Here is an 18,710-nt window from a genome sequence, read left to right as displayed (position 1 = left end):
GTGCACTTTGTTTGCATACTACATTTATCCCGAGCTCTAGTGTTTACAAAGGATTAAGTTAAGGTCAGTGGTGTCAATCTGTTTTGATTTTTTGGCGATGCGGTCGTTCATAGCAGTGTCAAAATGCATATTTTGCCAAGAAATCGCGGTCGCTGGTCGCGTTCAGCAGGTGGTCGTTCATAACAGAGCGTTTATATAGTAAAATCGATCCGTGCATTACGATTGCGGTCGGACATGACAGGTGGTCGCTCATAGCAGAGGTCGCTCATGACAGGTTTTACTGTAGTAGCAAGACTATAGACCTTTAATATGGAATAACCAACATAGTGAAATATGACTCTGTCGGGCAATAGTAGCAAGACTATAGACCTTTAATATCTTAAACTATTCATTTTCTGCAACACCCTGCTTCATACCTTTACAGTATTGTCTAAAATGATTACTTTAGTAGAACATATCATGCATGTATCATACAATAGCTCAGAATAACAAATATTTAATACAGCATGTGATGACTCATGCTGGAGAAAACACATTTAAATGTGAATTATGTGATGAAAGCTTTACACAGAACAGAACATTAAAACTGTCCATGAGGATTCATGAGAATTCATACCTGAAAAAAAAACATAAAAATGTCAAGTGTGTGATACAATGTTTACTCAGAATGGAAATTTAAACCGGCATACGATGATTCACACTGGAGAGAAACCATACAAGTGCGAATTGTGTGATAAGCTGTTTTAAGCTGCCATGAACATTTACAATTTCACAAAATCATTAATACGGGAGATTAAAAAAAACAAACACATTTGTTATGCATGCACACCACAGATATGTGTAACCAGAAAAAAACAATCCACTTTTTTAAATGAAAAAAAAAATTATTTGGCAATCTCCGTAAACAATCGGTAGTTTCTGCGTGCCAGTAACAGATATAACGTTCGTTTATCCCTTCTATACAACCTAGACATTGAATTGTTTAATTTTCCCACGTGGATGTCTTTGTGATATTCCTTATCACAACTTGAAAGACAATTTGAACCAACTCGAAAGACGATTTGCTTAACAACTTAACACTAGGTTTGGGTTTGCAATTGTATAGGTTGTAAAATAAAATTTACTTTAGGAAAAAGTTGAATAAATTTAAGCAAACTAAACTACCCTGATACTCTTTAAAAGAAAATAATCATACTTAATCACATACATATACATGAGATAAAACATAAGCTGACATATCTTTCTTATTTTAACTAAAGTATTTATATTCATTTATTTTTATGCTAAAAAATTATATGCTCTGCACAAAGACATTTTCAGTTTAAGTCCTCCTGTAAAGTTATCAATATTTATTTATAAAACATTAATACTTAATAGATTTTTTATTATATGCTCATTTTTTTCTCCGTTAACTTTACATTATCAGAATCGTTCAATATTTTACGATACTGCACACTTTCATATTGTACCCACACGCTGGACACATGTGCCCAATAGTGTGTTAGGAACTAATTTGTAAACAAATCATGTACATTCGCATAGTACACACAATACATTTTGGTTGATTAAATTTGTTTCTGAATGAACAAAAGCAGGTGTTTTGTTGACTGCAACATACCAACTGATTTGCTATATTCCACGTTAACCTTTTGATACATTGTTTCAGATTTTGCGATAGACACCAGATTTCATAAAATTGCTTGGTACCTACAAATAACATGCAAGCTATAAAGTCATAAGCTGTCTCCTTTAGCTGGTAATATGAATGGCAAAAAAATATAGTTTTACATCCAGAATTTCCTCAGAATGTACTTTCTTAGTTCTGCAAATCCGAATTACATGAGCCATGTCATGAGTTCTCAAGCTTGATAATCAAGTCGATTACACATTTCGAAAATTGTACTGTAATTTTGACTATATTCCTAGTGCAATTACATCTTCCTTGAGCATAAAATAAAAAGGTTACTGCATTTGTATGGGAAAATATGAACTCGTTTTGTCGGAAGGATATACTGCACTCCCAAGGTCGTGCAGTATTCCATCCCAAAACTCGTTCATATTTTCCCATACAAATGCAGTAACCAATAAATATTCTACAGAATACGTATACATTTTTCTAAGGGTAGCATACATTTATAGGTTACTGCATTTGTATCGGAAAATATGAATGAGTTTTGGGATGGACCTGTAATCCAGGTGTTGTTTGCTGCATCTCCATATTTGGCATCGTCAAACAAGATGAGATACAGGCAGTGGAAAAATATACTGTCAACAGTGCAACTTTACCATGGGTAAACAAAAGTTTAACATAGGGAAACAAAAGTTTACCATCGTGTGTTCATTATTTCATCCTATGAGTAAGTTAACAAAATTAACAGCATCTGGATTTAGTGCAAATTCATCAGACAACACAGTCACTGATCCTGATGTTTATACCTGACACATGTAGTGATGGTAGTAATGCTTAAAGTGCAACACCACATCATGATGAACAGGTCAGAAGTTCCTGAAAATTTCTTGACAGCTGGAAACTTGGGCATCTGTGGCTGAGATATGATATAAAGTTAAAAGAGATGTTCTGTGATATATGTATCAAGGCACAAGTTGTGAATTCATTTACAATTGGTTGTGATAGTTGGAAGAAGTTTGTTAACAAACACGAATCCAGGTGAGGTAAGTAATTTGTTAATTTTGCTCATTGATCTTTTCCTTTTGCCATCATACCCATGTTACGACTTCAAGGACTTAAACTACGCAACAAGAAATAGCAATATGAACAAGTTTTGCATAATTGTAAATAATTCATTTCTCAAAATACTGGAGTGAAATATTTAAATTAACTTACAGCATGGTAAACTTAATTCCTATTTCGTAAAAGTCCTTTCAATTCCAATAGTTCAAGATATCCATATACGTTCCAACAAAAAATGACCCTTTTGTGTTGAAGTTTCAAATGTACAGAAAGATTTCCAAATAATTAAAAGAGTAATTGAATAAATTTAGTTATTCTAGCCTGTCTTGCAAAAAATAAATCCTTTCAAAAACCAAGTTGGGAGATTGAATCCAAAAACACACAGAATGGGACCAACCATCGGGAAGATTTTTGTGGCATATTTAAGCATCGTTTTCTGGGTCTAATACACATGAAAATCTCAATGGATACACCATTTCTCCCTGTGGAGTCTGTTATTCACCCACCTTCCCAACATGCACCCATTTCATATTCTGGTTAGCTGTGCCCAAACTTCACAATAGCTAAAGGTTAGACTCACACCTCTTCAACATACTTCAAAGAAACCGCCTGTTCTACAGTGAGTGAAAGCACTTGTAATTGATTGACAAATAAACAATGTCCTTTTCTGTTAGAACTACCAATGCCTAAAATGGGTGTGAATTTATGTTAACAGTTCAAATGTGATTTCAAGCTACCATACATTTGATAACTATTTCCCACATTTTATATCCCACTGTATTTGCTTATTCTTAGCTCGTATATGCATATAACACTGCTTCCTAATATAACATTTATTTCGAATGAGTTGGCGGGGGGGCATATATGCTCTTTGATATGTTTCTTCATTCCTTCTTTTAATTTAATGATGGTAATTAGTGCTTAAATATACTGTACATTAATGTTGACTCATGTTTCATTGGTGGGAATGGAGATCCAAGTTTGCTTGTTGAGAAAAAATATACAGCATTCGGTGATCATTCTTTTGATTTAGGAAGCAATTCACTACAAGCAAAGCATGTAAAGCACTGCAAAAATAAATTTCTGAACTCCTGGTTGATTGAGATGTACTTTGTGAAGCTAGCCATAAAAAAAGGGGGGGGGGGGGGGGCATACAATTCCTGAATGCATGAAATCGACAGTGGCATTTTACATCACTTATCTTACATTGCAAAGTACAAACATAAGTTCCTTACAAAAATATTGTTTGGAAAATGGTGCACATAATATAGATTTGCTTAATACCTGATGTTTCTAATTTTTTTTAAAAACAGACAGAGAGAGACTGTAGATGTCAAAAAAGTAGACTGACTCATATATTTTTTATAATGCATTTCTTTCAGGTGACAATGGTCATCATATGCACTAACGGTGATACAGGATGCAAAGACTATGGAACTAGTACAAAACAGCCATGCAATGATTTACTTTGTAATATTATGCTGTATTGCTTGTTGTCAATAAAGCAATAACTATCCCATCTTTTTCAATTTTCATTGCCTATCTCATTAATAGACTTGGAAAAATATTCACTACTTGATCTGGCAACATTTTTTGAAAGTTGCTGGCAAAATATTGAGATTGGAGATTCTTTTGGCAACAGCCTTTTAAAAGCCAGGACCATCCCTTCTGAATCATGTGAAGACAACATAGAAAGGGTTCATTTACATTGAAAAAGACGTTAATGAATAAAACTAAGACAAATCTTCTTTGAAAAGTGTATTATTATATGAAAATGAGTTATTGTTTTTAAATGTGGAATCAAAAGTAATATATCACTAAGTATTTCATAATTGGTTACTTAACATATGTACACAACATTAGACTTAAATGTATATCATCCAGAACGAATGCTCATGTGTTTTAAATAGCCACTGTGATTAAACATTTTATCACACACTTTTTGCGTAAATGGCTTTCTCCATCATCAATGCCTATGTGCCATTTTAAATTTCTGGTCTAAAAATTTGACAACATACTTCACACTTAATTGGTTTTTCTCTAGTATGTATCCTTGTGTGCTTCCTTCAATATCTGCGGCAACTGAACATTTTGTTACACATTTCACACTTATATGGTTTTTCTCCATTATGTTTCCGCAGGTGGTTTTAATTGTCGGCTGTGCTGAAACATTTAATGACACATTTCACATTTTTTATGGCTTTTCTCCAATATGTATCCTCATGTGCATTTTTAAACATGTAAACTGATTAAACGTCTCATCACATACTTCAGATGAATTGTTTCTCTCTAGTATAAATCCTCTTGCGAAATTTTTAATTTTCACGGCAACTAAACATTTTAGCATACACTTCACATTAGTATGGTTTTTCTCCAGTATGAATTCTCAAGTGCTTTTTTAAAGTTCCATTCTAAGCAAAATTTTCATCACATACTTCACACGTAAAATGGTTTTTCTCAAGTATGAATCCTCTTGTGTTGCTTTAAATATCTGCTGCAACTGAACATTTTGTCACATGCTTCACACTTGTATGGTTTTTCTCCAGTATGAATCATTATGTGCCGTTTTAAATTTCTGTTCTGTGTAAAGCTTTTATCACATACTTCACACTTAAATGTTTTTTCTCCCGCATGGATCCTCATGTGCCATTTTAAATTTCCATTTTGAATAAAGCTTTCATCACATACTTCATATTTAAATGGTGTTTCCCCGGTATGAATGTGCATGTGCTCTTTTATACTTCTACTACAAGTAAACATTTTATCACATACTTCACACTTAAATGGTTTTTCTCCAGTATGAATCCTCAAGTGATGTTTTAAAGTGCTGTTGTGATTAAAACTTTCATCACATATCTCACACTTAAATGGTTTTTCTCCAGTATGAATCCTCAAGTGCTGATTTAAAATTTCATTACGAGAAAAGCTTTCATCACATACTTCACACTTAAATGGTTTTTCTCCAGTATGAATCCTCAAGTGTTGTTTTAAAGTGCTGTTGTGAGTAAAACTTTCATCACACACTTCACACTTAAATGGTTTTTCTCCAGTATGACTCCTCATGTGTTGCTTTAAATATCTGCTGCAACTGAACATTTTGTCACATACTTCACACTTGTATGGTTTTTCTCCAGTATGCATCCTCATATGCACTTTTAATGTTCTCTTCTGAGTAAAGCTTTTATCACATACTTCACACTTAAATGGTTTCTCTCCCGCATGAATCCTCATGTGTTGTTTTAAATTTCCATTACGAGAAAAGCTTTCATCACATACTTCACATTTAAATGGTTTTTCTCCAGTATGAATCCTCAAGTGCTGATTTAAATTTTCATTACGAGAAAAGCTTTCATCACATACTTCACATTTAAATGGTTTTTCTCCAGTATGAATCCTCAAGTGCTGTTTTAAAGTGCTGCTGTGAGTAAAACTGTCATCACATACTTCACACTTAAATGGTTTCTCTCCAGTATGACTCCTCGTGTGTTGCTTTAAATATCTGCTGCAACTGAACATTTTGTCACACACTTCACATTTGTATGTTTTTTCTCCATTATGAATCATCATGTGCCGTTTTAAAGTTCTCTTCAGAGTAAAGCTTTTATCACATACTTCACACTTAAATGGTTTTTCTCCTGCCTGAATCCTCATGTGTTGTTTTAAATTTCTGTCCTGAGTAAAGCTTTCATCACATACCTCAAACTTAAATAGTTTTTCTCCAGTATGAATCCTCATGTGCTGTTTTAAATTTCCATTCTGAGTAAAACTTTCATTACATACTTCACATTTAAATGGTTTTTCTCCAGCATGAATGTGCATGTGCTCGTTTATACTTATACTACAAGTAAACATTTTATCACATACTTCGCACTTAAATGGTTTTTCTCCAGTATGAATCCTCCCGTGTTATTTTAAATTTCGATTATGAGAAAAGCTATCATCACATACTTCACATTTAAATGGTTTTTCTCCAGTTTGAATGCGCATGTGCTCTTCTATAATTCTACATACCAGTAAACCTTTTATCACATATTTCACACTTAAATGGTTTTACTCCAGTCTTGAGCTAGAGTAGTTTATACATGTAAGACCGTGACGCTGATATTTATGTTGTGGGCGTCAAACAAAACCAACACTGTAAGACTAGTGCTACAGGTATAGCACCGGATAAAGCTCAGGATTCTCATTGGCTCGTTTGCAGGAAGTTGACTTGCAAAGCCGCTTAGGGGGCAGGGGCCAGTTTTTATGAACAAATGTAATACCGCAATCAGCGACCTTGTATATAAAAATCATAAAAAATCAAATACACAAGTGAGGTCAAAAAGGTCCATATTTTTAGATACCTTTATTAAAACAAAGCATAAGAATAGTATTCACTTGACCAGATAAGTCAAAGGCAGTTCATAGCAGAAGTTTATGCACCCCAACCCCTATTTTATGCATGCATTTTTCACATCCAAAGGCCATTTACCACCTCCCCGCTGCTCCGTACCCTACATTTGATCCAGAATCAAACACACAATTTGTTCTCTGTGCTACATTTCACTGTCGGACTCTAGTCCAACATACCTATCTGACCTCACCCATGTGTCCACACCAGCAAGATACTTACGCTCCTCTTCTGACAATCGTATACTCATTATTCCAAGTATGAAAACAAAGTCATATGGACAGCGTTCTTTTGCATACCAGGACCCAGCAATGTGGAATGAATTGCCCAATGAACTTAGACACAAAGCTACAGTGATCACATTCAAGAGGGCTCTTAAAACTCACTTATTTCGACAGCAAGAACAAACTTAAAGATCTAATAATGTTTCCTACCTGAAATATTCTCAGCATGTTTTTTTTTAAAATATTATTTATAATGTTTTTCTAATTTCATGTTGTTTGTTTTTGAAATAATATTATTATGTTTCTTATCTTATAGGTGTTGTCTAAAGTTGTAAAGCGCTTAGAGCTTCTAAAGATTAGGCGCTATACAAAGTCCTCATTATTATTATTATTATTATTGACAGCATGTGGTGCTCACAGTGCAAACACAAGCTCTTTCCCTGGATGAAAATTTTGAAAAACATTGTCTCCTAAATAGTTTGATACAATTCAGAATAGTTGTCATCCAAGCCGTTTTTTAGATACTCTACTTGCCTTGAACCCACGTGTCTACTGCTATGGGAGGCTAGCTCTCCTTCCTAGCCGACTATTGGTATTTCACTATCAACATACTGCAGAGTAACTATAGAAGGTGTACATGCCTGACATCAGTTTCAAGAACACAAGCCCGAAACACCTAGTTCACAAATATATCCATATCTATAAATAGTAAACAATAATAGCTGAAAAAGTCACACCATAGCCTTATGTTAAGAAATTTGCCAGGGGCCAATTTACGAAACTGGACCCTACCACCTTATGTACTTGAAAGAAACGTTGGTTTAAATTTTCAACTATTTCCTTTGTCTGTTTGCCAAAAGCTATATTCAGAAATAAGTGTTCTAAAAATATCTGTGCAAATAACAAATAGATTAAGATCACAAGCGGTGGATGTGTTGTAATTGACAGACTTTTTGAAATATTACGATCAAAACCCGGGACGCTAGATTTTGGAAAGCTTCGGAGAAGAAGGTATGGTGGTACTTCTACTTCTAGATAATATGTTATAATTGTTAGGATAAAGCAGTTATAACTTTTAGCATAAAATGAATGTAGAAAACTTAGCTATCAATTTGTTTCTCTACTTGATGTCATAAAAAATTATTTAAATAACTAAAATATGTTGTTTTTCGTTTTGCTTAACTTACATCTTGTGTTTTTATGTCTGTCATGGAGCATGTGTAAAGGTATCTGTCCAATCATGTACTGTTATTCCAGTTTTTCAGATAACTTGTCCGAACAACAGGAAAATATTAATGGTCCCTTCACCGATCCAGCAGCAGAGAGGGCGAACAGCCTCTAATTGATTTACTTGTTATTCGCAAAAATACGCCTTCCTTGAAATCGCAAAAACAAATCATAAAAAAATGATTACAAACTGAGTGCCAAGTATGAGGCTTCACCCTCTCTGCTGCTACTAATTAGAACTTGTTATATCAAATAATGGTTCATCAGGAATCTTGTACTTCCCGGTTAGCTCGAGAGCAACTAGAAACAATTAAGAAATTTCTCCCCGTGAGAGATTCTTTCAGAAAAAAACCTACAAGAACGGCAAGAAGCACAATTTGAATACGCAAAAGGTACAGAACAGTTATTTAAACCTGTTACTAAAGTTACTGAAAAAGTCGTAAGGGCTATTAAGGAGGATCTTCTTCCAGTATCAAAACAGACCGCTGAATAAGCTGAAAAAATATCAGCGAGAACTAAGAAAACAAAAAAGATTTTACGAGCACTTCCAATTGAAATAGCTGCAGCTCAACCTCCACCTGTCGATGAAGAAATACTTGAAGGCATTGGCAAAATTCGTACAGAAGCCCCCGACGTGAAAATAAAACTTGCACCTAAACCTAAAGTAAGAAGAGAAAATATTGAACTGATTGCAAAATTTAACGAAGATGTTATCGAGCAACTTGAGGAAAAATATTTACCTGTAATGACATTGGAAAGTATAGCTCAAAAAGACAAAATTTTAAAACCAAAGTATGCTACCGTAAACAATGATACTTTCATCAGGTGGATGTATCGTGTATATTTCAACAAAAAACAAGTCAGAAATGATGATCCAAAATTTGGGAGTTTTATGAAAGAAATACGAAGACTTGATAAAGAAAGAGTAAAACAATACAAATCACAACCTCAACAATGAAGCAGCTGATATTTGTCAGCGATCATTCACAGGTGGTATCATGGATATTGGCGTTTAGCGAGAACTTATTGATGATCTCGTTGACGACTATCACAGTGATTAAATAAATGGCAAGTAAAATAAGATGATCATGCACAATAGTCAGCGTGGACCTGTAATGGTCAGAGCAGTAAACTCACGATCACCAATCTACAGAGCGATTTACGGAAATGGGCTTGGTGATGTTGTTCAGGGATTATTCAGAAGGTTAGCTCCAAAAGTAGCGTCTGTTGCAAAACAATTATCAGTGAAAGCTACTGATGTTGTTGGTGAAAAAGCTCCTGGTACAGTCGTCAATGTTGCTGGTACGGCGTTCTCGGCAATCAAAGAAAGATAAGCATTATTAATACGCAGACAGCAAGCGGTCCGACCACAATTAGTGAAATTACCAAGTACTGAAGTTATGCCTGCAAATGTCAGTAAAATAATAAATCAACCTGCAAATCAGAAAATGGCAGCGCTGGCAGATCATGGACTCGGTGAAGCAGGGTATAATATTTTAATTTTAATATCAGGAAGTGGAGTTTCCCGAAGAATCTATTCACGTGTTAGACGAAAATAATTATAATAAAAATGTTTAAGCGCATATCCGACACAGCGTTAGACATGGACGCACCTGTCCTTAAGGACGAAAGTGAACGTGATTATCAATTTTATTCTTATAACGCACGCGTACCCAACGAACGGGAAGAATTGAATTACAAGTCCACGATTTCAGCAGATACTTTTTACCCGCCGAGGCTTTTATTGAGGTAGAAGGTGAAATTTTAAAAACAGATGATTCACTATACGACGCAGACGATCAAGTTGGCTTTGTCAACAACGGCATCATGGCGCTGTTTGAGAGCTCTAGTTATTTGATTGTTTGAGACAACATCGAAACGATTCAAGCAAAATGTTGGCGTTGCTACAACAATAATAAGACTCGCAAGATATTCTGATGATTATACAAAATCAACAGGTCCCACAATGTTTATGAAAGACAATTTTGATCTCCCAGACAGCAAACTGTATAATATAAGACGACCAAGAAATTTTGTAGGAAATGCTGACGCTGATGTGGAGACGGTGGTCATAAATGGTAATCCGAATTTCATCTTAGGGTTTGCAACACGTTGATCAATGTTGGATGGAAATCGTAGAAATTTTTCATGCGCGATTCCCCTATCGCATATCTTAGGATTTTGCAGAAATGATAGAAAAGTTATCTCTGGAGCAAATCACGCAGTTGCTTTTGTGAGAAGGGATACCGACAACAACGCGCTCTGGATGCCTGTTGGAACTGATGCTGGTAAAGTAGTTTTGACAACTTTCATTGTGGATGCCGGTACTGACTCCATCGCTTGCTGAAGAACAGCGATTACTTTCTTTCCTGGACACAGGTGGTAAGTCTCTGTGGTCCTGGTTGACAACAGCCACAGATAGTACTCAAAGTAACATTAACGGGGAATTTACATGGCATATTGCATCACAGAAAAATGTTTATGCACCACGACATATATTTGTTTCTTTTCAGAATTATAATCGATTAAATTCGACAATCACTCCCATATGATATTCGACCAAAACAAGAACCAACAGTAAATATACGACTGAATTATAAATAAAATCATATAGCACGTGTATACCATCGATTAATGATGTTTATGGGACGGGATCAAAACGTAGATACTGGTTTGCTGATCTCACAGCTGGATTTTAGAAAACTATCCGATTCATTACTTTTCACTGGAACATCTTGATTTATCCAAACAGTCTGTCGTTGATATACACTTCAACGCCAGAACAAATACAGCTGGTGCTGATTACAAAGTAATCGCGGTTATACTTAGTGTCAAAGCAATGTTACTTGAAGGTGGAAGTGGTCAATGGAGAGTCGTTAATGCACCAGTGGAAAATCTTTAATCCACATTATTTAGAAACACGAGTATTTTATAAAAATGTATTACCATCATACTAGTGTTAGTCTGACTCATGGTCAGAACAAGAAATTACAATCTGTATCAGTGAAAAAATGTGGGACCACAATAACGCTAAAGCAAAATCAAATCGCAGGCTGTGAAAATAAACTGTCATTGACAGTGCGCCAACTTAAACATCTCAATGACGTTAAACAATCCAAGACTGGAATACGATTTAAACTTTCTGCTGGTGCTATCAACAACATGGTTAAGACGGGAGGAATATTCCCACTTCTCACGGCAATACCAGCATTGATAGCTGCTGCTGCTCCAGCTGTTGCAAAAGCTGCTGCGTTAGGTGCTGTTGGAACCGCTGCTGGAATGGCATTAAAAAAAAGCAACGGGAAAGGGATTAAGACTTTCAGGAACTTATCTAGGAAAAGGTCTAAGACGTCTGTGAACTTATCTACGTTGAACTCACAGTTGGGGTTTTACACCAATGTCAAATTTTGATTTAATCGATGCGGCTAAAGAACTCAAAATAAAAAACTTCAGAGGTATTTTTATGCAAGATCAATTACCACAACAACCAAGCAACACTGAAACAGGTATTATTAATCTTGATAACAGCACTGGACCTGGAACTCACTCGGTATCATATGCAATTGACCCCCGTGGAATTGTTTATTTCGACTCATATGGGTTATCTCCGACGCAGGAATTTATCAAGTATGTTGCGCAGTCAACAATTCCAATTTGTTATTCAATGCTACCAACACAAAAATTAACTGATCCGCCAATATACGACCGTGAAGCAATTGCGGTGCTCGAGTCTTTATCGAAATCGTCATTACCACTTCACAAAGCTGTGCACGATTATACAAGTCAGCGTTGGAAATCTATGAAATCCCCATGTGAGTAAAAAAACATATGACATAGATTTATCAAAATACATGACAAAAGACGATCTTAATGATTGAAGTTGACCGAGATGAGGTTGTTGTTTTTTAGGACCGATATGGCAGGCTAAATCCCATCAACATCAAATGGAAAGATATAGTTTGACGAGTACTCTGTGCGGTCACAGATAACATCCCTGTGTTTACTGACGGCGGTAGAATCAGAGATTCAAGTATATCGTTTACAACTATTAGAGATGAAATTGCAAAAAGTGCTGCTAATCATTTAAAAAATAATGGCGACATAATGACAGACGAACTTAGCATGAATGGAAACAAAATAATGGTTTTAAGAGATCTAATATCTGACGAAGATGCGGCAACAAAAAGATATGTAGATGCCAGCTACAGCACCATAGATAATAAATTAGCCACGTCGCAAGCCGAGTATGACGTTCATGTGAGTATGTTCACAAATCTTCGTAGAAAGTTTCAAAAGCTCAATAAAACCACAGATGATTTCTTTGGTACTCCGCTCACCACTGACATAAAACACTCTGATATCAAGACGATCATTGATACAATTAAGATTACACTTGAACACACAACTGGAATTCCTGATATTGTTAACAAAATTAGTCTGATTAAAATTTCTCTGGGAGTAACTCCAGTGCAAAATAACAATGTAGTATACACAATGTCATTTGGGTTCGCAACATGGTCGCAGCAAAATAATACTATCAAACATACCGCAACAGTTACTGGTGTGTACAGGCTGTCTAATATTTATGTTCAGTCCAGCAAAATTTAGTATATACACTACATATCCCTGGCGGCATTCAACCAATAAGTTTTCTGGGGTTGTGTCTGTTATATTAAATAACTGAACCAAAGAGACATTTATACTGGATGCAGCTGATAAGAAATTAACTGCAACATCTTACTAGCGGTGTCTGGAATTTGTTGCTGAGGCGCCTCAATCGGTAACTGCGTAAAATAATTATAGAGCGAACAGAGTTAAGTGTTCAACAATATAGATATGATCAAGTATGTGAATGGCAATCGGCGTTAAAAACCATCATTGATAAGTATACAGTGAAAGCACAAAAATACAAGCGGTGTGCACTTGCCATTGATGTTGTAGTTTATTCAGTGTTGATGTTAGTTGCGTCCACCGGCATAGTATTGTCAGCGCTGACTCCGATAACAGTAGCAACATTATGTTTTTCTTCATCAGCAGCAGTTGCAGGTGTTTTTAATATTATTGCGAAAAAGATATCCACGTGCACAAATACAGAATTGCACAAGTATTCTACGTGGTTGCATACGGCAACAGCAGCATATTCTAAATTATCATCACTGATATCATCCAGCCTCAATGACACAACAATATCAGATTTCGAATTTACCAAAGTGGTTAAGATATACAATGAAGTAATTGATTCAGAAAACCGCCATTTGAAAGAAAGTGAAAACAGTAATGACCTAACTACTTAAGCAGATAACCGCGAACACAGCGCCGATAAAACAACAATATCGACAAGCTCAACAAACCCTGAATTCAGTATTAATTTTCCAACTGTGATTCCAGTAAGCGAGATCGCTCTTGCACAGTTGCGAGTATACCACAGTTGGCCAAATATCGAATCAAAATCAATCGGTAGATTACAACCAAATAACCACTAGGCATATAACATGGCACTGAACCATACCTAATGGGTACCATTCAAACAAGCTTCTTGTGTGATCTTTACATTTTATGCCTTTACTTTTTATGCCATTTATGCCCTTGCATTAAACAAGGCAGAAATATTGCATTAAGGTGAAGTTTCTCCTTAAAAGTCTAAAAATATATTTCAACTCTGGTCCCATTTATTTTCATATCTTACAATATATTTTCAGGTAATTGCTACCTCCTGGTTTTCATGGACTATTTCACAAAACGGTTGAAGGCCAAGAGAGTTTCTGATAAATCTGCAATTGCAGTGCTACATATGTTCACAAAAAATTTTTCCACCCACTTAGTCCCAAATATATCGAATATGAATTGTGGAAGAGGATTTTGTACTAGACTAAATCATTTTGTTTTACACAGTTATGGGACTTGATCACCGAAATATCTTTCACAGACTGGAGGTCAAACTGACAGATACAAGAAAACATTGTGTGGCATGAGAACGTCGTATGCAAGTAACCGATCTTGCCACTTATTTTGTTTGATTATAAAACAGTGCAGCATGCTTCTAAACAGAAAATGCAGTTTTTCCTTTTTTATGGCAGACTATGCTCGAACAACCTTATCAGAGGTAGGGGTTTGTGGAAACAAAATAACAACCTTATTGAAGACACTAAATGTGTAACTGGAATTAAAAATCCAATTTAGAGCATATCATTTCAATATGCTTCATTAGAATATAATAGAAATTTTGAATATGTCAAACACTGATATAAATCATAAAATATCAGATTTGTTCATTCTACTTACTCTTTTATTGGAAATGCATTTTATATCTGTCATATAAAAAATAAAAAAGCTAAAATGTGAACAAAAGTACTACTGCATGAAAAACAGAATTAAGAGAGTAACATTTCTGCTGAAAATGCTGTCTAAGACTATTAAGAGTTATTTGATTAACACAAGAATGAATTAGACATGATAGGCAAAGTCAAGTTCAAGAAAGTTTCATTTGATCAAAAATAGGAGTGGGAGGGGAAACCAAGTAGATATTTTTTGCTGATTAATTTATGTGATATAATCTATTACAATAATTAAAGAGGAAAATTAAATTATAACAAATCAGTTCAGTATTATTAGAGAAGTTTGTCTTAAATGAAATAAACTTTTTTAATTGATGGATTATATATTGGGCAAAATATGATTATTTATGATATTACTGAAGAATCAGGTATCACTGTATTAATTCATTTTGATCTTGTGATTCTGTCTGATGGAAATTCCATGATAATGTCCTAACCTCTGTTTCAGACTTTAATGGACTGATGACAAGACAAAAGGTAAAAATGTGGTTTGTAATATCTCTTCAGGTGTATGTCAGAATGTCTTATGTCCAATTATTTCAGAGATTGTAGACAGGGAAACCCACCATCTTTGTGTCTTTTTTTAACATTTACATAAATGGTATGCTATTATAATATTTTGCGGATAATATCAAGTTAATTCTGCATGGGTCTTTCTAATTTCTTAACTTTTCTGTTGATGTGTTATATTTATTTGCAGGACTCATGGACCTAAAACTCAATATTATCAAAACAAAAGCAGCCTAGATAGAAAGAAAGAAATACAGATAAGAAACCTTTCATCACAGATTAAAACTGCAATGAGATAATGAATCTACTCTCTTAGGTAAAAGTTTTCTGTCCACTTCAATGATATAGGCCAATTTTGTAATAATAACACAAAAGAAAAACATGTCTGTTTGAGGAATTGGGCAAAACAAATCCTAACACAAATTTGGTCAAATGACAGTTTAAAAACCATAGTGATTCCAAATTTAAACCATTGATTCGCCTTCTTACAAAACCCTCTGAAAATGGCACTGGTGAATGGAATGAAATATTTTTTAAAAATATAAGGAAATCTAAAGTAGATAGAATTAAAAGGGAGGTTATCTTACTGAGAGTCTAAAAGAGAGAGCAATGATAGATATTAAAACATTTATGTTAGCTCAAAAATTTTTTCGATTCTTACAAGTAAGAAGAATCTTGTTTACTTGTTAGATTGTGAAATAATTGACATCTAATAGCTGGCCTATCAGGAAACTAATATGCAGATAAATTATAAAAGGAAACATAATATTTGTTTAGGTGTGATATTTTATTGGCTTGGAAACTTTTAACACAAATAATATGCCTTAACAGGAGAATAACTTATGATCACGAATTTCTAGATGAACATGCTAATAAGAGTAAATTAAATATCCATCATATGCATGAAATGCATTACCCATCATGGACATAAAATTGTTTGAACATAATATTTTTATAGTCGCCATTTCCACACTTTTTCATTTGGAAGGAGTGTGTGTGTATGTGTGTGATTTTGATTTTAAATTTGCTTTAAAAAAATTGTTAGTGTCTGCAGAACAACAGTTATAGTGAAGGTTAACACTAGGGCGTCATTCCACAATAATGTAGCATCATGTCACACCCAGTCACATTATCCTTTAACACCAGGCTGACCAGCCCTAACATTAACCTTTTAATGCTGAGCGCCAAGAGAGTCATCTGGAAGTGCCATTTTTATAAGCTTTGCTGTGACTTGGCCAGGGTTCGAACCTGTGATTTCTCGCATCCGTGGCCAAAGCTCTAACACTTAGGCCACGGAGCAATCGAAAGCGTCAAAGGTAAGTACAGTATCAATGGAAATTATCTTGCCTTCCAAGCTGCCACTCAGACTGTAAGATCATGTGGTAAATTAAATCGTAAACTGAGTTCAAACAAGAATGCTAGACATTTAATCATTTACTAATTAAGAAATTTTCTTCAGAGCAATAAAGTTTGTAATGATATTTACAAATTAATTTTGAACTTGAATGTTTAATAGACTTGTGAAAATAGATGTCAACAGAACTACACTAATGAATATTGACGAGATATATATTCTAAAGTATTTCATGTTATATCAAGCTCAATATTACAATGTTTCAATGTCGTTTCATATCACATGATATTAGTGATGAATAATTATGCTGATGATTGATAAGTGTATGTTTTGTAATTGTTAGCAACATTAGAGTTAAATGGTTTTTCTCCAGTATGAATCCTCAAGTGCTGTTTTAAAATTCCATTCCGAATAAAGATTTTGTCACGTTTCACATTTAAATGTTTTTTCTCTAGTATGAATCCTCAAGTGCTGTTTTAAACTTCCATTCTGAGTAAAGCTTTCATCACATACTTTGCACTTAAATGGTTTTTCTCCAGTATGAATCCTCAAGTGCTGTTTTAAATTTCCATTCTGAGTAAAGCTTTCATCACATACTTCACACATAAATGGTTTTTCCCCAGTATGAATCCTTAAGTGTTGTTTTAAATTTCCATTCCGAGTAAAGCTTTCATCACATACTTCACACTTAAATGGTTTTTCTCCAGTGTGAATCCTCATGTGCAGTTTTAAATTTCCATTCTGAGTAAAGCTTTTATCACATACCTCGCACTTAAATGGTTTTTCTCCAGTATGAATGCGCATGTGCTCTTTAATGTTTATACTACAAGTAAACATTTTATCACATACTTCACACTTAAATGGTTTTTCTCCAGTATGAATCCTCAGGTGCTGTTTTAAACTTCCATTCTGAGTAAAACGGTCATCACAAACTTCACACTTAAATGGTTTTTCTCCAGTATGAATCCTCATGTGCCGTTTTAAGATGCTGTTCCGAGTAAAGCTTTCATCACATACCTCACACTGAAATGGCTTTTCTCCAGTATGAATCCTCAAGTGCTGTTTTAAATTTCCATTCTGAGTAAAGCGTTCATTACATACTTCACACTTAAATGGTTTTTCTCCAGTATGAATCCTCAAGTGCCGTTTTAAATTTCCATTCCGAGTAAAGCTTTCATCACATATGTCACACTGAAAAGGTTTTTCTCCAGTATGAATCCTCAAGTGCTGTTTTAAATTTCCATTCCGATAAAAGCTTTCATTACATACTTCACATTTAAATGGTTTTTCTCCAGCACGAATGCGCATGTGCGCTTTTATACTTCTACTACGAGTAAACATTTTATCACATACTTCGCACTTAAAGGGTTTTCCTCCAGCTTGAAACACGGGTTCGTTACAAAGAAAATTTGGAGTATCCGTCCACGAATCAAGCCTAGAGACTTGGGTTATAACTTGTAACAATATAACACAAGGGAAGTAACTTCCCGCCTCCCTCGGTAGTTCCAACACTGCTAGTTTATCCTAATTGCGTCTGTTAATTTCCAACTTAAGCCATTTGTAATCAAGAATAGTTAAATTTTCAAAACAGCTCGGCACACTTCGTTCAGTTTGTGACGTAATGGAGAAAATGCAATAATTGTTGCTGATTTTGACGTCTTTACAAATGCCGTCTAGAAGTGACGTTTTGCATTCGGAAAATCTTGGATTTCACCATTGACGGAAAGGAAAGATCCGAATAACCTCGAGCCCGCAGTCAGTATCGTTAATGTACATTGTAATGCGTTTTAAATTTTGATGGCAAAAAGAAATATTGATTTTGGTAAATTTGGTGCAGATTGCTGGGTACATTGTTGCACAGTGCACTGTTAACTCCTGAAACATACTTATTGTTGAATTACGGACTCGAGGTTGTTCAGATCTTACCTTTCGGTCAATGGTTAAATCATTTTGAAAATCGTGTCTCTACCCCATGATA

The 18,710-nt window shown here is 34.8% G+C and overlaps 2 protein-coding genes across 2 annotated transcripts; both read right to left on the bottom strand.

Moving 5' to 3' along the window:
- Positions 1-3,851: 3,851 nt before the first annotated feature.
- On the bottom strand, positions 3,852-6,844 carry LOC149789785 (uncharacterized). Its single transcript, XM_089971777.1, has one exon. The coding sequence runs from the start codon at positions 6,542-6,544 to the stop codon at positions 5,150-5,152; it is 1,395 nt and encodes a 464-aa protein (XP_089827903.1). The 5' UTR covers positions 6,545-6,844; the 3' UTR covers positions 3,852-5,149.
- Positions 6,845-14,806: 7,962 nt separating this feature from the next.
- Positions 14,807-18,417, bottom strand: LOC149789784 (uncharacterized). Its single transcript, XM_089971781.1, has one exon. It carries the CDS (start codon positions 18,071-18,073, stop codon positions 17,156-17,158), a length of 918 nt encoding a protein of 305 aa, XP_089827907.1. The 5' UTR covers positions 18,074-18,417; the 3' UTR covers positions 14,807-17,155.
- Between the last annotated feature and the right edge of the window lie 293 nt (positions 18,418-18,710).

The sequence above is a fragment of the Sinohyriopsis cumingii genome, chromosome 10 (genome assembly GCF_028554795.1).
Source record: "Sinohyriopsis cumingii isolate HCF-2022 chromosome 10, ASM2855479v2, whole genome shotgun sequence".
NCBI classification, from domain to species: Eukaryota; Metazoa; Mollusca; class Bivalvia; order Unionida; family Unionidae; genus Sinohyriopsis; species Sinohyriopsis cumingii.
The sequence above is the reverse complement of the archived record's forward strand: the minus strand, read 5'-3'. Positions and strand labels throughout refer to the sequence as shown.

Coding starts and splice junctions, on each gene's coding strand:
- LOC149789785 (XM_089971777.1), bottom strand. CDS start 6,544: ATGTTTACTTGTAGTATAAGTATAAACGAGCACATGCACATTCATGCT.
- LOC149789784 (XM_089971781.1), bottom strand. CDS start 18,073: ATGTTTACTCGTAGTAGAAGTATAAAAGCGCACATGCGCATTCGTGCT.